The following is a 22,910-nucleotide window of genomic DNA, read 5'->3' on the forward strand; positions in this document are numbered from 1 at the left end:
CCATGTATAATACATAAGGGGAGATTTGATCTGCATGTATAATACATAAGGGGGGGATATGATCTCCATGTATAATACATAAGGGGGGATATGATCTCCATGTATAATACATAAGGGGGGATATGATCACCATGTATGATACATAAGGGGGGATATGATCTCCATGTATAATACATAAGGGGGATATGATCTCCATGTATAATACATAAGGAGGATATGATCTCCATGTATAATACATAAGGAGGATATGATCTCCATGTATAATACATAAGGGGGGGATATGATCTCCATGTATAATACATAAGAGGGATATGATCTCCATGTATAATACATAAGGGGGGATATGATCTCCATGTATAATACATAAGGGGGGATATGATCACCATGTATGATACATAAGGGGGGATATGATCTCCATGTATAATACATAAGGGGGATATGATCTCCATGTATAATACATAGGGGGGATATGATCTCCATGTATAATACATAAGGGGGGATGTGATCTCCATGTATAATACATAAGGGGGGATATGATCTCCATGTATAATACATAAGGGGGGATATGATCTCCATGTATAATACATAAGGGGGGATATGATCTCCATGTATAATACATAAGGGGGGATATGATCTCCATGTATAATGCATAAGGGGGGATACGATCTCCATGTATAATACATAAGGGGGGGGATATGATCTCCATGTATAATACATAAGGGGGGTATGATCTCCATGTATAATACATAAGGGGGGATATGATCTCCATGTATAATACATAAGAGGGATACGATCTCCATGTATAATACATAAGGGGGGATATGATCTCCATGTATAATGCATAAGGGGGATATGATCTCCATGTATAATACATAAGGGGGGGATATGATCTCCATGTATAATACATAAGGGTGGGATATGATCACTATGTATAATACATAAGGAGGGATATGATCTCCATGTATAATACATAAGGGGGATATGATCTCCATGTATAATACATAAGGGGGGGATACGATCTCCATGTATAATACATAAGGGGGGGATACGATCTCCATGTATAATACATAAGGGGGGATATGATCTCCATGTATAATACATAAGGGGGGATATGATCTCCATGTATAATACATAAGGGGGGATATGATCTCCATGTATAATACATAAGAGGGATACGATCTCCATGTATAATACATAAGGGGGGATATGATCACCATGTATAATACATAAGGGGGGATATGATCTCCATGTATAATGCATAAGGGGGGATACGATCTCCATGTATAATACATAAGGGGGGGGATATGATCTCCATGTATAATACATAAGGGGGGTATGATCTCCATGTATAATACATAAGGGGGGATATGATCTCCATGTATAATACATAAGAGGGATACGATCTCCATGTATAATACATAAGGGGGGATATGATCACCATGTATAATACATAAGGGGGGATATGATCTCCATGTATAATGCATAAGGGGGATATGATCTCCATGTATAATACATAAGGGTAAGATATGATCACTATGTATAATACATAAGGAGGGATATGATCTCCATGTATAATACATAAGGGGGATATGATCTCCATGTATAATACATAAGGGGGATATGATCACCATGTATAATACATAAGGGGGGGATATGATCTCCATGTATAATACATAAGGGGGGGATATGATCTCCATGTATAATACATAAGGGGGGATATGATCTCCATGTATAATACATAAGGGGGGATATCATCTCCATGTATAATACATAAGGGGGGGGGGGATATGATCTCCATGTATAATACATAAGGGGGGATATGATCACTATGTATAATACATAAGGGGGGATATGATCTCCATGTATAATACATAAGAGGGATACGATCTCCATGTATAATACATAAGGGGGGATATGATCACCATGTATAATACATAAGGGGGGATATGATCTCCATGTATAATACATAAGGGGGGATATGATCTCCATGTATAATGCATAAGGGGGATATGATCTCCATGTATAATACATAAGGGGGGGATATGATCTCCATGTATAATACATAAGGGTGGGATATGATCACTATGTATAATACATAAGGAGGGATATGATCTCCATGTATAATACATAAGGGGGATATGATCTCCATGTATAATACATAAGGGGGGGATACGATCTCCATGTATAATACATAAGGGGGGGATACGATCTCCATGTATAATACATAAGGGGGGATATGATCTCCATGTATAATACATAAGGGGGGATATGATCTCCATGTATAATACATAAGGGGGGATATGATCTCCATGTATAATACATAAGAGGGATACGATCTCCATGTATAATACATAAGGGGGGGGATATGATCTCCATGTATAATACATAAGGGGGGTATGATCTCCATGTATAATACATAAGGGGGGATATGATCTCCATGTATAATACATAAGAGGGATACGATCTCCATGTATAATACATAAGGGGGGATATGATCACCATGTATAATACATAAGGGGGGATATGATCTCCATGTATAATGCATAAGGGGGATATGATCTCCATGTATAATACATAAGGGTGGGATATGATCACTATGTATAATACATAAGGAGGGATATGATCTCCATGTATAATACATAAGGGGGATATGATCTCCATGTATAATACATAAGGGGGGGATATGATCTCCATGTATAATACATAAGGGGGGATACGATCTCCATGTATAATACATAAGGGGGGGATACGATCTCCATGTATAATACATAAGGGGGGATACGATCTCCATGTATAATACATAAGGGGGGATACGATCTCCATGTATAATACATAAGGGGGGATACGATCTCCATGTATAATACATAAGGGGGATATGATCTCCATGTATAATACATAAGGGGGGATATGATCTCCATGTATAATACATAAGGGGGGATATGATCACCATGTATAATACATAAGGGGGGATATGATCTCCATGTATAATACATAAGGGGGGATATGATCTCCATGTATAATACATAAGGGGGGATATGATCTCCATGTATAATACATAAGGGGGGATATGATCTCCATGTATAATACATAAGGGGGGGATATGATCTCCATGTATAATACATAAGGGGGGGATATGATCTCCATGTATAATACATAAGGGGGATATGATCGCCATGTATAATACATAAGGGGGGATATGGTCTCCATGTATAATACATAAAGGGGGATATGATCTCCATGTATAATACATAAGGGGGGGATATGATCTCCATGTATAATACATAAGGGGGGATATGATCTCCATGTATAATACATAAGGGGGATATCATCTCCATGTATAATACATAAGGGGGGATATGATCTCCATGTATAATACATAAGGGGGATATGATCACCATGTATAATACATAAGGGGGGATATGATCTCCATGTATAATACATAAGGGGGGATATCATCTCCATGTATAATACATAAGGGGCGATATGATCTCCATGTATAATACATATTCTGACTCAGATTGTTGTGATAGCGATTTATCCCTTGTGAGACCTCTCTGCCTAGCCTGTATAAGCAGATATAATCACTGTGGACAATCCTTATCAGATAGCTGAACTCACCAATACTGTGTTCATCCAGAAGTTGCTTTATTCTGTACATGTGACAACAGGATACAGCAGAATGAATGGTTTCCAGTATTATGCGGTCAAAAGATGTTAATTTCTGTAGCGTACTATGCAGAATACATGTGTCCCTGTTACATGTGGTCTGTTAGCTGCATCCATGACACAGGAAGTGCTGAACTCAAGAAGAAGGGAGGAGCTTCATATACAAAGGAACTGTGTCATAGATCTCAGGGAGGCAACATGAAAAACAAAGTGCACTACCAAATAAGACCACTGGATGGCAGCATTACTAACTATAGAAATATCCATAGAAAATGGTACAAAAAATAAACTATATGAACTCTCATGTGCATTAACATAAATAATAACTGTGTAACAGCATACTCCCCGTCTGGCATTGTAAATGTCACTATTTAAACCATAACGGTAGTTATACAATTGCAAATAAACAACAGTGCAATTTGCTTGAAGTCTTCAAGACCTGAAAGACATAAAAAAGAGAACATGCATATAGTGCAACAATTATAATGTAAGGCTTCAAGTTGTATCAAATAAAGTTCAAGACACTTCCTTCTTGAAGTCACAGGTTGGATCCAGAAGCATACGCAAGCAAGTTCATTCTCCAAAGGGTAAGAGCAGAACAAGTTCCGTGATAGGTCTGCTGAAAGTCTTTACAGTCCCTTGTCTTGCAACTTTCACCTCCACCTTGCGTACCTTGCTGTCATCACTAGGAATGCTCTTTACAATGAGTCCCATAGGCCACTCGATTCTTTCAGCTTGCTGGTCCTTCAGCAGAACGAGATCTCCAACTTTAATGTTAGGGTTCAGGCGTTGCCATTTTCTGCGTCCTTGCAGAGTAGAAATATACTCCATTCTCCAACGATTCCAGAAGCAGTTGGAGAGGTGTTGTACTCGCTTCCACTGGTCATAGCACATATTTCCTGTTTTAAAGTTTCCAGGTGGAACAGGAACGGACCCAAGCTTCTGGGTAAGTAGAGTAGCTGGGGTAAGGATAGTTGGGGTCTCTGGATCTGTAGAAACTGGAACAAGTGGTCTTGAATTGATTATGGCAGATGCTTCTGCCAGGAAGGTGGTTAGAATCTCATGGGTAAGTCTTGTGGAGTTCAAGTCCATAAGCATAGAGTCCAGTATTTTTCGTGTGATGCCTATCATTCTCTCCCAAGAGCCACCCATGTGGGAAGAATGAGGAGGATTGAAAATCCATGTACAGCCCTTTTCAGCTAAAAGGTCTTGGATTGGCCTAGAGTTAAGCTGTAACTCTCGACAGGCTCCAACAAAATTAGTTCCACAGTCAGATCTTAGTGTCTTGACTGGTCCTCTGATGGCAAGAAATCGTCTTAGAGCATTGATGAAACTTGAGGCATCCATAGATTCTATGACTTCAATGTGTACTGCGCGCACACTCATACAAGTGAACAGCACTGCCCATCGTTTGCTGTTTGCTTGGCCTCCTCGAGTTCTGCGGGCTGTTACCATCCATGGTCCAAAGACATCCAAACCAACATGAGTGAAAGGTGGGTCAGTACTTAATCTGTCGGCTGGCAAATCTGACATTTGCTGTTGCTGATGTTTACCTCTTAGTTTCCGGCACTGAACACAGCTGTGCAGTGTAGTTGTAATCTGTCTTTTTGCTCCTATAATCCAAAGGCCTGCAGCTCTTATGGCACCCTCTGTGAAGTGTCTTCCTTGGTGCTTAACCCCTTCATGGTAGTGCCGTATGAGCAGAGTGGTGATATGATGGCGAGCAGGTATAATGAGAGGATTCTGTTCCTGATCTCCCAACTCAGCCTTGTTTAAACGTCCACCAACCCTTAACATGCCATCACTGTCAATGAATGGGTTCAGGTTTGCAATTGAACTGTTTTTTGGAATATCCCTCTTGTCACGGATACATTTAATTTCTGAGCCAAAGACATCCTGTTGTACATTGTGGATTATGATCATTTCACCTTCAGCAATGTCTTTTGCAGAAAGAAGCCTTTGGCACATGTGCCACCCTTGACATTGAACATTGGTGGGCTTTGTGTGAAAGCAGTGTGCAATATGGACTAACCTTGCGATGGTGCGTACATGTCTTATCCACTTAGAAAAACGTTCAAAGCGTTGACAGCCCAAGACGAGTCTTTGTTCAGTTCTGGTGACAAGGGTTTTGACTTCAGGACGAATCTCTGGATCTCTGTCAGGTTCTAGAAGACTGAAGATATCAGCTGAGGTTTCTTCTGGATGATCCAGCAGGAATTCAGGACCTGTTAACCACGAAGAATTTGCAAAGACACTTGCAGACACTGGCCTGGTGGCATGATCTGCAGGATTCATTTCAGATGGGACATAATGCCATTGTTCAGGTTTAGATGATTTCCTGATTCTTTCTACACGGTTGCTGACATACACATAAAAACGTTTAGTCTGGTTGTATATGTAGCCCAGAACAACTTTGCTGTCTGTGTAGAATTTGGTGTCATCTATCTGAGTGTCCAACTCGCGCAGTATGAAATCGGCAATTTCTACAGCTAGCACAGTTCCACAAAGTTCAAGCCTAGGAATTGTGTGCACAGGCTTAGGTGCTAACTTAGCTTTCCCAAACAGAAACCCTATGTGGGTTTGATAAGAGTCTATTACCTTGAGGTAGGCAACAGCTGCTATGGCCTCATTAGATGCATCTGAGAAGATGTGAAGCTCTTTCCTCTGACTTGTAGCAAGGGAAGCTGAGGTGTAACAGCGTGGTATACTGATTCCATCTAAGGCATGTAGAGATTGTTTCCAGGACTCCCACTTTGGAAGCTTGTCTGTAGGCAGCGGAGCATCCCAATCTTTAATAGACTCTGAGAACTGTCTAAGTAAGGCTTTACCTTGTATGGTGATGGGAGCCACAAATCCCAATGGATCGTATAAACTGTTCACCACTGACAGAACACCACGCTTGGTAAATGGTTTGTCTGCAGAGCCGACTTGAAAGCCGAAGGTATCTTTTAATAAGTCCCACCGTAGGCCCAGACTTCTCTGTACAGGTGGCATGTCCATTCCAAGATTTAAATCTTTAAACCCAGTGGCATGATCGCCAGGTTGAAAGGCTTTCATAACAGCGACACTATTCGAGGCAATCTTGTGTAGTCTGAGGTTAGCCTCGGAAAGCATACCTTGTGTCCTTTGGAGCAGGTCTATGGCTTCTTCGTCTGTAGGTAAAGACTTAAGTCCGTCGTCAACATAAAAGTCTCTCTCAACGAAGTGTCGAGCATCCGCACCATACTCCTTTTCTCCATCAAGGGCAGTCCTTCGTAAACCATATGTTGCAACAGCGGGTGAGGGACTATTTCCAAAAACATGTACCTTCATGCGGTATTCAATTATCTCATTGTCCATGTTGTTGTTACGGTGCCACAGAAACCTTAGGAGGTTCCTATGGTCTTCACGTACAATGAAGCAATGAAACATTTGCTCAATATCAGCAGTTATGGCAACTGGTTCTCTTCTAAATCTCATAAGTATACCTACAAGGTTGTTGGTTAGATTCGGGCCAGTGAGAAGAACATCGTTCAGGGATACGCCTTGATGCTTGGCACTGGAGTCAAATACTACCCTGATTTGTTTTGGCTTACGTGGATGATACACTCCGAAGAAGGGCAGGTACCAGCACTCATCGTGTCTTTGAAGTGGTGGGGCTGGTTCGGCGTGATCATTATCAAAGATCCTTTTCATAAAAGCGATGAAATGTTCCTTCATTTCTGGCCTGTTCTTTAGTGTTCGTTGAAGTGAGTTGAATCTGGATAGAGCCTGTTCACGATTGGTTGGGAGTGTGGCCCTTGCAGCACGAAGAGGTAATGGTGCGATCCAGCTGTTAGACTCATCCTGGAAGAATTCTTCGTCCATTATTTTGATGAACTCTCTATCTTCGACCGACAAGGCTATTTTGTTGTCATCACTTGTAGTACAAAACACTGTGGTACCTAGGTTGTCATCACAAAGAACAGGAGTAACATCAGGTACTTGGATGATGTCAAGAGGCTTCTCCTTTACTTCATAATGGTGAGGGCACTGTTTGAAGTGGGATGCACGTCCATTTCCCAACATGTAAGTTTTGAAGGAGTGGATCTCAGAGGACGTTCTGTCCAGGCATACATCGCCCACTGTTACCCAGCCTAGGTCAAGTCTTTGTGCATAAGGGGCATTGTTAGGTCCATCGCATTGGTCGCGTACTTTATGTACTCTGAGAATGTCTCTTCCTAGCAGGACCAAGATTTCAGCACTCTTGTCCATCGCAGGAATCTCATCAGCAAGGTGCCTTAAGTGAGGATGATGATATGCAGCTTCTGGAGTAGGAATCTCTTCTCTTTCGTCTGGTATCTGATCACACTCAACTAATGTTGGGAGGGGTATGCCTTCTCCATCCTTGATATGAGAGACCATGAATCCATCGACCCTTCTGCCAAAGGTCTCTACACGAGCAGAACAGGTTCTGAGAGTATACGGTGTGGCGTGACCTTCTAAGCCAAAGATCTCAAAGAATTTAGGCTTAACCAAGGATCTGTTGCTCTGTTCATCTATTATGGCATACATCCTAGCAGCTTCCTCAGGATGATCCTTGGGGTATATCTTGACTAGGCATATCTTGGCACAGCATTTGTGATCCAGTCCCTCTCCACAGACTTCTGTGCATGAAGAAGAAACATTACTTTTGGCTAGAGCATGACTTTGTTGCTCCCCGCCATAATTTGGGACAGGGGTTGAGGTAGGTAGCTGCTGCGGGTTGTCTGGAAGTGGAGTAGGATGCATGGCTGTAACATGTCTGTCGCTACCGCATTCTGTGCACTTGATGACAACTTTACAGTCTTTAGCAAAGTGGTTATAAGAAGCACAGCACTTGTAGCATATTCCAAGTTTCTGGAGAATCTCCCTGCGCTCTTGTAAAGTCTTTGCCCTAAGCCCACGACATTTCTTAAGAGGGTGAGGCTTCTTGTGAATAGGACACTGACGATTAGGGTCTTTATCTCTGGCATCCACAATGCCTTGGTCAGTAGGTGAGGTTGTGGAGGGTGAGATGTCTGTCCTTTTAACAGATATTGCTCTAGTATAGTCTCTACGTTTAGCTGCTGTGTTATCATACCTTGATGATGATGAGGATGAAGCAGGTAAGTTTGGTTCACTGAAGCTGAAGCTGGGATCGTTTCTCGTCCAGGCTTGATCACTAATGAACCTGCAAAAGTATGAGAATGGAGGAAAGGATACGTTATAGTCTCTTTTGTACCTTGAGCCCTGTTGTGCCCATTTCTCTTGCAGGCCGTATGGCAGTTTAGACACCACTGGGTTAACACCATGAGCGGTGTCCAGGAAGCTTAGTCCAGATAGACGTGGGTCTGTCTTTGCCAACTCTAGCTCCATGAGGAGGTCACTTAGATCTTGGAGCCTGCGATAGTCTTTGTTTCCTATTTTTGGGAAGTTTTGCAGTCTCTTGAATAGAGCGCTCTCTATGGCTTCAGAGCTACCATAGGCTTGCTCAAGTCTTGCCCATGCAGCAACAAGACCTGCGTCTGGGTGGTCAACATGTACTGTTCTCAGTCTTTTAACACGATCTGCAGATTCTGGTCCCAGCCACTTTATGAGCAAATCAAGTTCTTCCTTAGTAGTAAGGTTGAGATCAGCAATAGCAGCCTTGAAGGTTGATCTCCAGGCCCTGTAGCTCTCTGGACAGTCGTCAAACCTTGAGAGGCTGGTGTTAATGAGCTCACGGCGAATCATATATCTGGCAAAGTGATTCAAGTCTGATCTCTCACTCTTTGGTGCCAAAGTAACTTGTGGAACCCCTTGGGTGTGAAAGTTCTCTGGTGATGTAGGGTGAGGTTTACCAGGGTAAAATGATGTTGCATGAGCGTTTAACTGTGGTGTAGTCTCTAAGGCTTGTGCTGGCTGTGGCTTGAGCTGCGAATTGTCACTGGAAGTCACCTTGTTGTTGGCAAGAGTTGATGTGGTTTGCTGCATAGATGTACTTGTGTTGTAGATTTGAAGAGGGTTAGGCATATGGAGCCGAGAGGTCTCTGTGTTGAGAGTCAGAACAGTGTTAGTAGGAGGTACAGGAGATGACTCTGTATCTTCGCAAATGTTATGCTTTAATACGTATTCACTGGTGCGTTCAACTGGATCTTCCAGTTCTGCTGGGATAAGGCAGTCTGAATTAGTACTTTGTCCCATTGCTTGTTCAAGGACTTTCAGCCTTGCTAGGGAAGCTGCTTCCTCCCCTTCCATCTGCAGAATCTTTATTTGGGAATCTGCCTCTGCTTGTTGAGAAGCCATTTGTGCTTGGAGAGCTTTGCTTTGAGCTTCCATCTCTGCTTGCTGAGCTATCTTGCATGCTTCTATCTCTGCTTGCTGAGCTTTGCTTTTAGCTTCCATCTCTGCTTGCTGAGCTTTGCTTTTAGCTTCCATCTCTGCTTGCTGAGCTTTGCTTTTAGCTTCCATCTCTGCTTGGTGAGCTTTGCTTTTAGCTTTCATCTCTGCTTGCTGAGCTACCTTGCGTGCTTCTATCTCTGCTTGCTGAGCTATCATCTCCGCTTGTTGCGCTATCTTGCGTGCTTCTACCTCTGCTTCTTTTCTGGTAAAAGAGCTTTGCGCCTTTTTTGATTCAGCATCAGCGCGGGCCTCTATTAGCTTATCGCTTAACGTCGAACTTCTGGAGCGAGAGGATCTAGAAGAAAGTGCAATGCGCTTGGTTGAGGTGGATCTGTGAGATCTGGTCTCCTGCAGTTGAGTAATGCGGAGTTCTGCTTTAAACTTAGCATTTTGCACTGCAAGATCCCTTTGTTGGTTTAGTGCATCAGTCCTGGTCAGTTCTGCTGAAGAATCCTCTATATTAGAGTCCTGCAAGAAAGCTGAGTATTTTACAGACAGCCGCTGGTAGCGTTCATACGCAGCAGATAGGCGATTTATAGAGTCTCTTAATTCAGCTGGTTGATCATTAAAGTGTGACAAAACTGACATGCATTGTGAAGTTCGGTCCCAGAGGTCTGACAGATTACTGGAGAACTCATCTCTAGTGGCTTCATAGTTTTCCCTGAGTTTCTGTGTCAGTTTTATTGTACGTTTGGGTTTTACGCTCTGTTCGGGAATGTCTGCAGAATCTGCTCCCTGTACGTCTGCTGGTTCAGAGGAATGATGTATCTGCATTGGTTCGGCCATAAAGGAGTGTTTAGTGCCTTGTCTAGACATTTTTTACTGTTCTGCAAAAATTGGTACTGTCTCTTTAAGAAGACGAACAGCAGCTTAGACAGGTGGGGTAACACAGTTCAATGCAGAGAAACAGTTTTCAACATTCACATGAAGTGCAGTAAGCTTGTGTGACCATGTGCTTTGCAGGATGGCGGATGGCACTGAGCTTGATTGCAGATTAGGCACACACATATACACAGCAGGCTGTAGGGATTCTATGCATCTTCTGACTATTCTGACTCAGATTGTTGTGATAGCGATTTATCCTTTGTGAGACCTCTCTGCCTAGCCTGTATAAGCAGATATAATCACTGTGGGCAATCCTTATCAGATAGCTGAACTCACCAATACTGTGTTCATCCAGAAGTTGCTTTATTCTGTACATGTGACAACAGGATACAGCAGAATGAATGGTTTCCAGTATTATGCGGTCAAAAGATGATACTTTCTGTAGAGTACTATGCAGAATACATGTGTCCCTGTTACATGTGGTCTGTTAGCTGCATCCATGACACAGGAAGTGCTGAACTCAAGAAGAAGGGAGGAGCTTCATATACAAAGGAACTGTGTCATAGATCTCAGGGAGGTAATATGAAAAACAAAGTGTATACCAAATAAGACCACTGGATGGCAGCATTACTAACTATAGAAATGTCCATAGAAAATGGTACAAAAAATAAACTATATGAATCCTCATGAACATTAACATAAATATTAACTGTGTAACAGCATAGTTTTTACTTCTCTGATAACCGTAGCTACAAAACACTGAACTCCAGCTACTGCTGACCAGAAGGGAAAGAGAAGATTTAACAGGTAAACCCTGATCATCGGATCTCATTTTATGATAACAGATCAATGATCTCTTATCAAAGTTGGGACCGTTTCTCCAACCGATTAAACACTCTGGGAATCCCCAGCTATATCTAACGTTCTGCTTTCTCATTTGTTCAAGTAATGGTTCAATATTCTCCTTCTTATAAAAGTTTCCACTGCTAGGTCAGCAAAGATCTGCAAATGTATATCTCCATATTTTATTGCTGCCCTTCCTTTTATCTCCTTCCAAAGCTCCTCTTTATCCCGGTAATAATGTAATTGTACAATCACATCTCTCAAATTTTCTCTTCTACCTTCTTGCCATAATCTTCCAATTCTATATACTTTATCAGTTTTAAGTGGCTCTGTTGCAGGTCTGTCCATTACTATTACAAGCATTTTCCCTGTTGTTTCCATTACATTTTCTCCTTGGGAAGTCTCAGGGAAACCTTGAATCTTCTATCCCTGTTCTCCTGATTTTGCAGTTTATATAGCAGATTTCTCTGTTCTTTTCTCATTTCCGTCATCTGTCTCTCTAAATTTTATTATGGCTTGGGCATGTTTATCCAATTCTTCCTCCGTCTCTACTACCCTCTTCAATACCTGCCCCAAATCTTTGTGCAGTTTCGCCATCTCCTGTTTTATTGACTTTTCTAACCCTTTAAACATTTCTGCAATTTCTGTTTTAGTGGGTAATTGAGAGTTCTTTTTTTGTTCTTCTATGTTCTCCAAATCCGCTGTTTTTCCTATATCTCCTTCCTCTATATCCTGACTAACGTTGGTCATGTCCAGGACAATCTAGATCATTCTCCAGTGCTGTTCTCCATCTCTGTTCTTCCACTTATTCCTTGGTGTCTCTGGGGTCTGTTTCTCTTGTTGGGGTATATATTTGAATTGCGCTTGTCTGGGAGGCCTTTGGCCCTCCTCCTTTTATCCCTTTATTTTTCATCCTGTTGACATTTTTTTCCCTTTTCTCCTTACTCTCCCCTCCTATAGACCTCTGTTAGTATCCAGTCCCCTTTTGGGTCCTATTGATTTTAGTTTATCCTCCTTCCCCTTCTTCTTTTTCAGGATCCCCGGGGTTCTGTCCCCTGGGTGCCTCCCCCCCTCAGATTTACTTCACAGTTCCAATCAATTATAATAAGTTATTTCATTTAAATTTTCCTTTTTCATTTCATCTCAGTCACCATCCTGATCTCTTCTTCCTCCACACCAGATGATTCAGTCTTCAGATGGGTCTTCTCCTGAATGAGCGAGATGTCTGCTTCCCTGGCTGTTGGTACAGCTTCCGGGGGGGGGCTCCCTTGGTGCCCCTACAGGGGACCCAACAGCTCCAGCCTGATGGTATCCAGGAGGGGGGGTGGTAAGGAGAGGGGAGAGAGGTCCGCCACTTCCTGCACTCCTTCACACCGGCCAGCTTCTCCCAGCTCCCAGGACTCCTTTGCAGCGAGTACTGTGACCGCTCGGCATCCACGCTGGATCTCTGCTCTCCTCCTCCTCCAGCCTCAGCCGCGCTCTCACTCTCCATCACCGGCCGGCCAGCCCAACCTGGAAGGGTCCGCACTCCTCGCTCTCCTCCACATAGGACCACTCCTGATCCCAGGAAGGTCACGGCAGCTGCTCCTAGGGGATTTCCTCCTGTGCTCTAGCGGGACATTGGAGAAACCTGGTGCTGGGAGATCTCACATTGATCTGCCGCTTGGTGCCATATTCAGGCTCCTCCTCTGCAAACTAGTTTCCTTCATTTATTGATAAACTCCATAAGACCAATGAAGTGGGTGTAAAGTGGAAGCAGTGGATCTGCAGGGAGCAGCATCTTGAGCACAAAGCACTTTATGTTGTGGATGGATTTGCACACGGTTCAGTTTCCTTCATTTATTGATAAACCCCATAAGACCAATGAAGTGGGTGTAAAGTGGAAGCAGTGGATGTGCAGAGAATAGGATTTGGAGCCCCGAGCTCTTTATCTCTGAATGTCTCCACATATTTGTAGTGTATTTGTGATGATTTCTGTGCACACACAATAGGACAGCGCTGTGACACATAATGCTCTTCTAGATGACAGGGAATCCTTCCCTTTGTTACAGCAGCAGTCCGCTAGAAGGTTTTTGTAGGTTTGGAGTTGTTACACATAGCGCGGGTTTTATCCATTTATAGTGATGACATCATTGCCCAAATCTGGGGGTCATCAGCCATTTCCACCCTTTACTCCCAGCTGGGGGGCTTTGTATCCATATACCAGATGTTCTACAGGACTAAATCTGCAATCAATGTTACTGCAAAATCAAAGGGGCCAAAACCCCTCCCCCGAGCAGTCATATATTTCTGTCCCCCTTGGTGGGAGTGGAGGTGACCCCTCTATAAGGATCTACAGTCCATACACACCCAGCACAAGGCCGGGGTCACACTACCAGACGCTTCTCGGGGCTGCAGTTCCTCTGAGCTCCACAAGGTGGGGATCTCACTTCTACCCAGACAGGAAGTCTCTATGGAAGACAGACAGGAAGTGATGTCAGGTACAGATGGGAAGTGATGTCAGGTACAGACAGGAAGTGATGTCAGGTACAGACAGGACATTCCATGAAAGAGGAAGAAGAGAGGAGATATTCCTGGATCTGGCAGAGGAGGTAATACGTAGATGAACCCCTTCAGGGGGAGGAGTTGATGATAATATATTTGCCCCCAAAGCTGGCCTACATGGTTCAGTTTTATCGTTCAGCCAGCGGGATGAGCATAAAAACTGAAGTGATTCCCCCATCCACACATTGGAGGTGGATGGGGGAATCCTCCCCGCTGCACTCTTGTATTCTGACAATGGGGGGACTCCTCCATTCTCAGAATACACGGATCAGCACTGAATCTATTGGCTTCAGCCGCTGGGGGAGTGGCTTTTATCCGGCAGTGGCCACACATGGATGGAAATGTGAGCGATCCCTGCTGAACCAGCTGAATTTCCATGGATCTATGGTCACCTTCAGTGACTTCCTCCCCTCCCCCTCATCTCCTTCATGATGGAAGTCATGCTGAGATCATCTCCCATTGGCTGAGCAATATTCTCATTTGTCTCTCAGCTCCTTCTTGCTATTCCTCGTCCTGCCTGTTGTTTCCTTGGATTGATTTTCTGTGTAGTGACCCCGGCTTGGTCTCTTGGATGCGCTCGTCTGTTGCTTGCCCTGACCTTTCTCCTGATTCCTGGATCTCCTCCTCATCTCTCCTCCATATCCTCTTACACAGCTTTTCTCCACACCTGCAGTGACCCTGGGGGGAGGAAACTTGGCACCAGCACGCCGCCAAATCCATCCCCACCATTAGGGGCTCTGGAGACAATTGTCTGCTATTTACACTCCGTTCCTCCGCACGTCACCTGATCACATGACAGCTTACTTCCACAGATTCCGGACAGATTTCTGGATGGTAAAGGTCAAAGTTCACTCTTCAGTTTAGGAGAGGTAGGACGCACCCAAGAACAAGGATTTGGTTTATACAGGAGCCTCATATAGAGGACCCCTCAAATCTCCCATCCAAATGTCTCTCCATCCAGAGTCTATATGTCCTATGACATCACACCGACCTCACAGCTCCTCCTCCCAATGTCCCTCCATCCAGAGTCTCTATGTCCTATGACATCACACCTCACAGCTCCTCCCCCCAATGTCCCTCCATCCAGAGTCAGAGAATCCTATGACATCACACTGACCTCACAGCCCCTCCTCCAATGTCCCTCCATCCAGAGTCAGAGAATCCTATGACATCACACTGACCTCACAGCTCCTCCTCCCAATGTCCCTCCATCTTGCTTTTTTCTGATGCTCTTAGGATGTGGGGCCCCTTGGTATCCTCACATGTAAAGTGGGACTGTTGGTCCTGCGTTGTATGTAATGACATCAGAATGCTGCAACAAGCCTATACCCTGCGTAGTGTGGGGGTCCTGTGGGGGGGAATTATACCTCAGCCTGAAGTGGGGCTTTAATAAAATGGAGACCTGAATGGAGAGGTGAGGAGGATTCTGGGAATATCATTTGATGTGACTATTTGTGTTCAGATGTAGAGTTTTCCTCCTGTGAAGTCTGGAGATCATATGACATCACATTGCCTCCACCTCCCTCCCTGATAGAAGAGAGAAAGAAGAAGAAGATTCTAGAAGTCACCAGAGAGATCACTGAGCTGCTGACAGGAGAGGTGAGCGGTGCCGGGAATTCTGGGACATTCTCCAGTAACAGACAAGGGATGTGTCTGGATGGTGACTGTATCAGTGTGTGTCAGGTTCCTATAAGGTGTCAGGGTGTCACTGTCTATTTCTCCATGGAGGAGTGGGAGTATTTAGAAGGACACAAGGATCTCTACAAGGACGTCATGATGGACAATCAGCCGCCCCTCACATCACCGGGTAAGAGGAGACTTTATTGTAAAGGAGAGAGCAGTACGGAGGATCCACCTAGATCCCCCATCATCTGATAAACACATAGAAACAATGGATTCAGTCAGTGTGTGTGTTTCCTACAGATGGATCCAGTCATGGGAACCCACCAGAGAGATGTCCCCGTCCTCTGTATTCCCGGGATTCCACACAGGAAGGTCACACCATCCCTCACCATCATCAGGTAGATGAGGAACAATCACTGATAGTATCATTAGGATCTGTACATTATCTGCATTGTTACCATTGATGGCATTTTTATTATATATTCAGAGTGGAAACCTGAGAGATCCTAAAGTTGAGGTTAAAGAAGAGATAAAAGAGGAGGAGGATGAGGATGGGGGGATGGAGGAGTCAGAGCTTCTAAAAGAACACAAAGATCTGTACCAGGACACCATGGTGGAGTCATCCAGCTACAGGAACCCACCAGAGAGATGTCCCCGTCCTCTGTATTCCCGGGATTCCACACAGGAAGGTCACACCATCCCTCACCATCATCAGGTAGATGATGACAATTATTGGTAGTTGTGATTTATACACAGCATGTTTGTTACAATGAATGTTTTATTATATCTTTCAGAGTGGAATCCTCGGGGATGAGAATATTGATGTTAAAGAAGAGTATAAAGAGGAGGATGAGGAGTATGGAGTGATGGAGGAGTTTTCAGAAGGACACAAGGATATGATGGAGCCACCTAATACCAGGAACCCACCAGAGAGATGTCCCCGTCCTCTGTATTCCCGGGATTCCACACAGGAAGGTCACACCATCCCTCACCATTACAAGGTTGGTGGGGTGGAGAGCATGGACTTGGGACAATATATGGATTGTTTATGTGAGCTTATATTTTACAGATGACCTCTTCTATTTTTTCTTGGTTTAGGGTGAAGATCTGATAGATATAAAAGTTGAGGTGAAAGCAGAAGAAGAAGAGGCGTATGTGAGGGATGATCAGCAGTCTATGGAGGAGGATGGAATAACGGGGACATTTATAGAGGAGGACACTCCTACAGAGATCAGCACAGGTGGGTCATGAACACTAAATCCATTCCTCCACCCATACTTGTCATGCTTCCCTTCACATTGATCCAGCACCAGGTTTTGCCTCCTGTCCGTGTTGCTCGGGTTCCTGCCTATCCCCCCTGAACCTAGGTATTATCAAGTCTTTGCACCTGTGTGTTAGTGTTCCAGCAACGTGTCTTCATGTGGAAGCCGCACCCCTCTGGTTCCTGTGGTGTTCACTGCTGCTTGAGTATTCCCACATTCTGTGTGCTGTTTGATCCTGTCTTTGTTCTCAGTGTTTTCCCTCTGGCTGTGCAGTTATATTCCCTTTGGTTTCTGTCCGTGGATCCCCTCATTTCCTGTTGCTGTGTGTGTCCTTTTCAGCATTGTTTCCTGTTGTTTGCCTGCAGCCCTTTCCATCTTGCTGAGTCTCTCTGTCTGCACCATTGCTCAGCATCCCTCCCTCTCCTGCACTTTACACGTGTTCCCTGCGTCCTCTCCCCCGGAGCCCCTTCCTAGGTTGCTGCAGTAGGTGACCTTGGTTCCTAGTATCCTGTGTGTACCGCGTGTCCTTCCAGCATGCTATTTGGTTGCACTGTGCCTGCACGGGTGTGTTAGAGAGCCGCAACCTGGGGGCTGCCATGCAGCACAACATCCACCCCTCCAGTGGCTCTGGTACATACCATAGTCCTGACTTCTGCTCTCCTCCCTCCCCCCACTGCTATATATACACATAATATGGATTCTCTTTTGTTACACCCATTTCCTAGTTACCATGAGGGTGGAATTGTAAGCTCCTCGGAGACCAAGCTGCCTGATGTGGGCGGAGTCCTGGTTTGGGGAACCAATCAGCTCCTGTCTAGTAATCCTCTTTGTCTTTGTATTTTAGTCCATGGCCGGGAGATGAGGAAAACCTCCGAGGATTGTCTCACTTTGTCTCCAGACTGGAAAGTAGAAGATGAGGACATCACACAGTATAGTCCAGGAGAAAACCCGGCTCCCTCCAATGTCCATCCGGCACCACCCAGTGTAGATGGGCCATCGGATTCCTCGTATCCTGAGGACCCTCAGACTGTGCGGGACAAGACCAGCCATCCAACAGGGAAGAGCTTCCCCTGTCCTGAGTGCGGGAAGGGTTTCAATTTTAAATCCCATCTTAATGTGCATAAAAGGTCTCACACGGGGGAGAAGCCGTATCTCTGTCCTGAGTGCGGGAAATGTTTTTCACAAAAGTCCAACTTTCAATTACATCAGAGATCTCATACGGGGTAGAAGCCATATTACTGTTCTGAGTGCGGGAAATGTTTTTCAGATAAGTCTAATCTTTACAGACATAAGAAATTGCATACTGGGGACAAGCCACATTCTTGTCCTCAGTGTGGGAAATGTTTTTCAGAGAAGTCCCATCTTTACATACATCAGAGATCTCACACGGGGGAAAAGCCATATTCCTGTTCTGAGTGCAAGAAATGTTTTTCACAGATTTCCCATCTTTACATACATCAGAGATTGCACACGGGGCAGAAGCCGTATTCCTGTCCTGAGTGCGGGAAATGTTTTTCAGGGAGGTCCGGCCTTAACACACATCAGAGATTTCATACAGGGGAAAAGCCATATTCCTGTTCTGAGTGCGGGAAATGTTTTTTGCAGAAGTCCGATCTTTACAGACATCAGCGAATTCACACAGTGGAGAAGCCACGTTCCTATCCTGATTGAGAGAAATGTTCCTCACTGAAGTCCTATCTTCCTGTACATCAGGGATCCCACACAACCTTGGAGGTGTATTAGTGCCTTGAGTGCGGGAAATGTCTTCTAGATGAATGTTGCTGGACATCCCAGCTCTCATGTGGGGAAGAAGCACACCCTGATATACACCTCAGATATACTCCATGGCTGATCTTCATCATGGAAGAAACAGTTCATAAGGAGATCAGAGGTCCCCAAAGACATGGATGAAGTGTGGGACCAGGTTGGACATTGATAGCAGGAGAAGAATAAAAATGTAATCCTGACCTTTCATTGGCTGAGTACATATTTTGTAAACATTCTATATTGAGTTTTCTAAAGAGATATAGAAAGAAGCAATATAAAAAGAGGAGACGAGTGGCTCATACTTCTTGCCATGACTTCTGAATAAAAGATAAATCACAGTAACCAATGAAATAATTATAATCTCTCCAATAAAGAAAGAGGAAGGAATCTTCTGGCAGGAACTGACCTGGAGGTGTGACCGGGTGTGATACCTGATCAGAAAACATGGATGGACTCTCCTGAGACTTTGTTCCCAACTCCAATAAGTGAGAGGAGCAGAATGTCATAATGTTCCTAGATGTCATGATAAAGCCAAGGAAGTAAGGTTCGGCCATGAGTGCGCACAGACACATCAGGAGAGCAAAAGAATGACAACGTCATGAACCAGAAAACCAAGATATACACGGCCAGATGGGGAGCAAGTAACACCTGTTATGTATGCGTGTCCTCAATGCGTGTTCCATACACGGCTGTCTGATCTCTACAATGTAACCACCTTGACAAACCCATCCATAGAAGTAAAAGAAGACAACATAGAGGATTGCTCCAAGGATGTAAGTGTTGCTGCAATAAAAGTGTCCCATCTATTATGGAAATGTTTGACTGAGGCTTGGTTGTTGAGCTCCATGTCTACCTTCTCTCTGTAAATCAGAAGACGTAGATCTTTTTCAGTGTCTGTGATGGTGGGGACAAGGTGATAGTCCATTTCTTAGGAATAGCCCTGTGGGCCACCAGTAAACATAATAATATCCTCTGCAAGCTCCTGCGGGATTTGTGGATGTGGGTTTTCTGAGCTGAATGGAGAGTTGTAGCGGAGCCGAAGAGTAGAAGAACTGGGTCCATGGGGAGTGAACAGCCACAAACTCCTGATATGCAGGCTAACACTTGTTCCCAAAAGGTTGAGATGCGGGGCCATTCCTGAAATCGGTGGAAGAGAGAGGGCGGTGCTCACTATATAGTGGATTTGTAGAGAGTTCTTGGTGGATAGAAATGGGATGATGGCCCCATGGAAGAGCTTACATTGAGACTCTCCAGGATTCATTCACCACAAGCCTTTGCACTTTGTTCTATCCTTCCAGTATGTTGCCCACCAGGTTCTCTCCCGGTATGACCTTCCTCCAAGATTTCACAGATGTGGGATGTAGAGGTTTAGTAAAGAGAGAGTGTAAAGGTCGATAGATGTCAGATACGGAGTATTTCCATTCCTGTAGGAAGCCATCCGATATGGAAGTTTGAAAACGTTGTTGCTTGGCTGGGCAGCACCAGTTTATACAACCTGAGAGGTGTAGGTAGTAGAGAGAGGGATGGCTTGGCAGGTCATAAGTTGATGCAAGGGTTGGGAAAGATTTCAAAGTTCCTGATAGTTCAAATATGCGTCATACATGGAGGCAACGCAGGAGAGCCCCTTAGAACTCCAAATGTTGAAAGCCGCATATTGAACAGCTTGTGGAAACATTGGATTGTCTCTTATGGGGAAATATTGGGAGACATGGGGTGACAGGCCCAGTTTGCTCTGTATGTCCCTCCATGTAAGAATCAGATCCCGTATCAGAAGGTTGTGTTGAATACTTGTGGGGAACAATTGTATTTTGCAATGTAGGAGTGCAGCTAAGTCATATGGTTACACCACTGCCAACTCCAAATCATAATTGGTGTATGAGGAAGCCTGAAGTATCCAATCTGTCCCTATACACAATAAACAGGCAAGGTGATACAATCCAATATTAGGCACGTTTGCTCCACCCTCTTTTTTTTTTTTTTGCTCCCCCTGTTTAAGCAGTAACAGAATTGTTTGAAGAGGGTACAATAGGTGAGCAATGCTCACCATTTTGAACAGGTTTCATCCCCCAAAAAGTGATAGGAGAAGGTACATCCATGTTTCCATCTCATTTCCTATTTTAGATATCAGTGGAGGGTAGCAATGATAGACCGAGGATGGCTCCTTCCCTATCGTAATGCCTGAATATGTGATCTGAACATTTGCTACGTGAAGAGAGACTGCTGGGCCCAGGGAAGGGTGTTGGTTCCAGATAAGGAAAGTATTCCACTCTTAGCAGAATTGATTGGAAGGCCAGAGCACTGTAGGCAGCTTGTGAAGACCTGATGGAGAATGTGAATATCTGCCACAGGATCCGCCATAAAAAATAAGAATATCATCGGCAAATAGGACTACACAGAGTTCTTCTTGACCTGCCTGAATCCCATGTATTGGGGCTCTGGAGGAAAGGTAACGGAAGAAAGGTTCCAGGGCAAGGTTCAAAAGAAGAGGTGAAAGGGGGCAACCCTGGTGAGTACCCTTCGTGCAGCAATATTTCACCTGATATGAGGCCTGCAGCTACCACCCTGGGTGAAGGTGCAGAATCCATACTGCTGAAAAGCCCATCAGAAGAACCAGAGCAAGCCAATGACAGGTGACATTATCCAAGACTTTTTCAGCATCCAATGTAATAATAGCTCGATCCTCAGACGGGTGTACCTTGCCTTGTTCCAGCACTGCAATAACTTTCTGAATGTTGGAAGACACTGATCTACCATTAATAAAGCCAGCCTGGGCAGTATGGATAAGGGAGGGTAATATTGCAGCCAAGAAGGATGCTACTATTTCAGAGAGTATTTTAGTGTCCACATTTAGGAGGGATAGGAGTCGGTATGCCTCCGGTTCAAGTGGGTCCTTGCCCTTATTAGAAATCAATTTTATATAGTCTTGGTGACCCATTGGAAGGTATGGGCCCCCCTCCCAAACCTCATTATATACTGTCAGTAGCTGAGGGATGAAGAGAGTCCATCATCTTATAAAATTCTGGTGTGTAGCCATCAGGACCAGGGGATTTCCCACTAGGTAAGCCTTTAATCACCTCAGACTCTTCCTTTAATGAAATAGGGGCATTTACAGATTGCAGGTGGGAGGGGCCAATAGTGAGTAAATGAAGGGAGTCTAGGAATTTTGTGGTCACCTCAAGGTCTTGGATCTAGATATAGAGTGGCACAAATATCTTCCAGTATTTTATTGGTTTCTTCTGGGGAGGAGACAAGGGTAGCAGAAGTATCCTTTAGGGAGGCTACAGGAGTTGGTTGGAAAGACCCTTTGCTTACCCACCTTATCACCATATTTACACAATTGTGAATCAGCATAGGAACAATTTACTGTATATGTTTACCCAGCCAAGTCCTTCCTGTGTTAGAGCCTCCACTCTGCTACCCAGACAAGTCCTTCCTGTGTTAGAGCCTCCACTCTGCTACCCAGACAAGTCCTTCCTGTGTTAGCGCCTCCACTCTGCTACCCAGCCAAGTCCTTCCTGTGTTAGCGCCTCCACTCTGCTACCCAGCCGAGTCCTTCCTGTGTTAGCGCCTCCACTCTGCTACCCAGCCAAGTCCTTCCTGTGTTAGCGCCTCCACTCTGCTACCCAGCCGAGTCCTTCCTGTGTTAGCGCCTCCACTCTGCTACCCAGCCGAGTCCTTCCTGTGTTAGCGCCTCCACTCTGCTACCCAGCCGAGTCCTTCCTGTGTTAGAGCCTCCACTCTGCTACCCAGCCGAGTCCTTCCTGTGTTAGCGCCTCCACTCTGCTACCCAGCCAAGTCCTTCCTGTGTTAGCGCCTCCACTCTGCTACCCAGCCGAGTCCTTCCTGTGTTAGCGCCTCCACTCTGCTACCCAGCCGAGTCCTTCCTGTGTTAGAGCCTCCACTCTGCTACCCAGCCGAGTCCTTCCTGTGTTAGCGCCTCCACTCTGCTACCCAGCCAAGTCCTTCCTGTGTTAGCGCCTCCACTCTGCTACCCAGCCAAGTCCTTCCTGTGTTAGCGCC

The 22,910-nt window shown here is 44.6% G+C and overlaps 1 protein-coding gene and 1 pseudogene across 1 annotated transcript in view; one reads left to right on the forward strand and one right to left on the reverse strand.

The window, feature by feature from the left end:
• Positions 1–7,365, reverse strand: part of LOC149436770 (uncharacterized) — a 166,420-nt gene extending 159,055 nt beyond the window's left edge. Inside the window, 2 exon segments of the mRNA XM_089661487.1 lie at positions 4,601–6,350; positions 7,242–7,365. Of these exon segments, the coding sequence (XP_089517613.1) occupies positions 4,601–6,350; positions 7,242–7,365 (1,874 nt within the window).
• A 5,550-nt stretch (positions 7,366–12,915) lies between these two features.
• The window catches only part of LOC149436772 (uncharacterized), a 43,068-nt pseudogene continuing 33,073 nt past the window's right edge, over positions 12,916–22,910 (forward strand).

This window comes from Staurois parvus, unplaced genomic scaffold, assembly GCF_062004578.1.
Source record: "Staurois parvus isolate SC_StPar_1 unplaced genomic scaffold, SC_StPar_1.0 ptg001345l, whole genome shotgun sequence".
Taxonomy (NCBI): Eukaryota; Metazoa; Chordata; class Amphibia; order Anura; family Ranidae; genus Staurois; species Staurois parvus.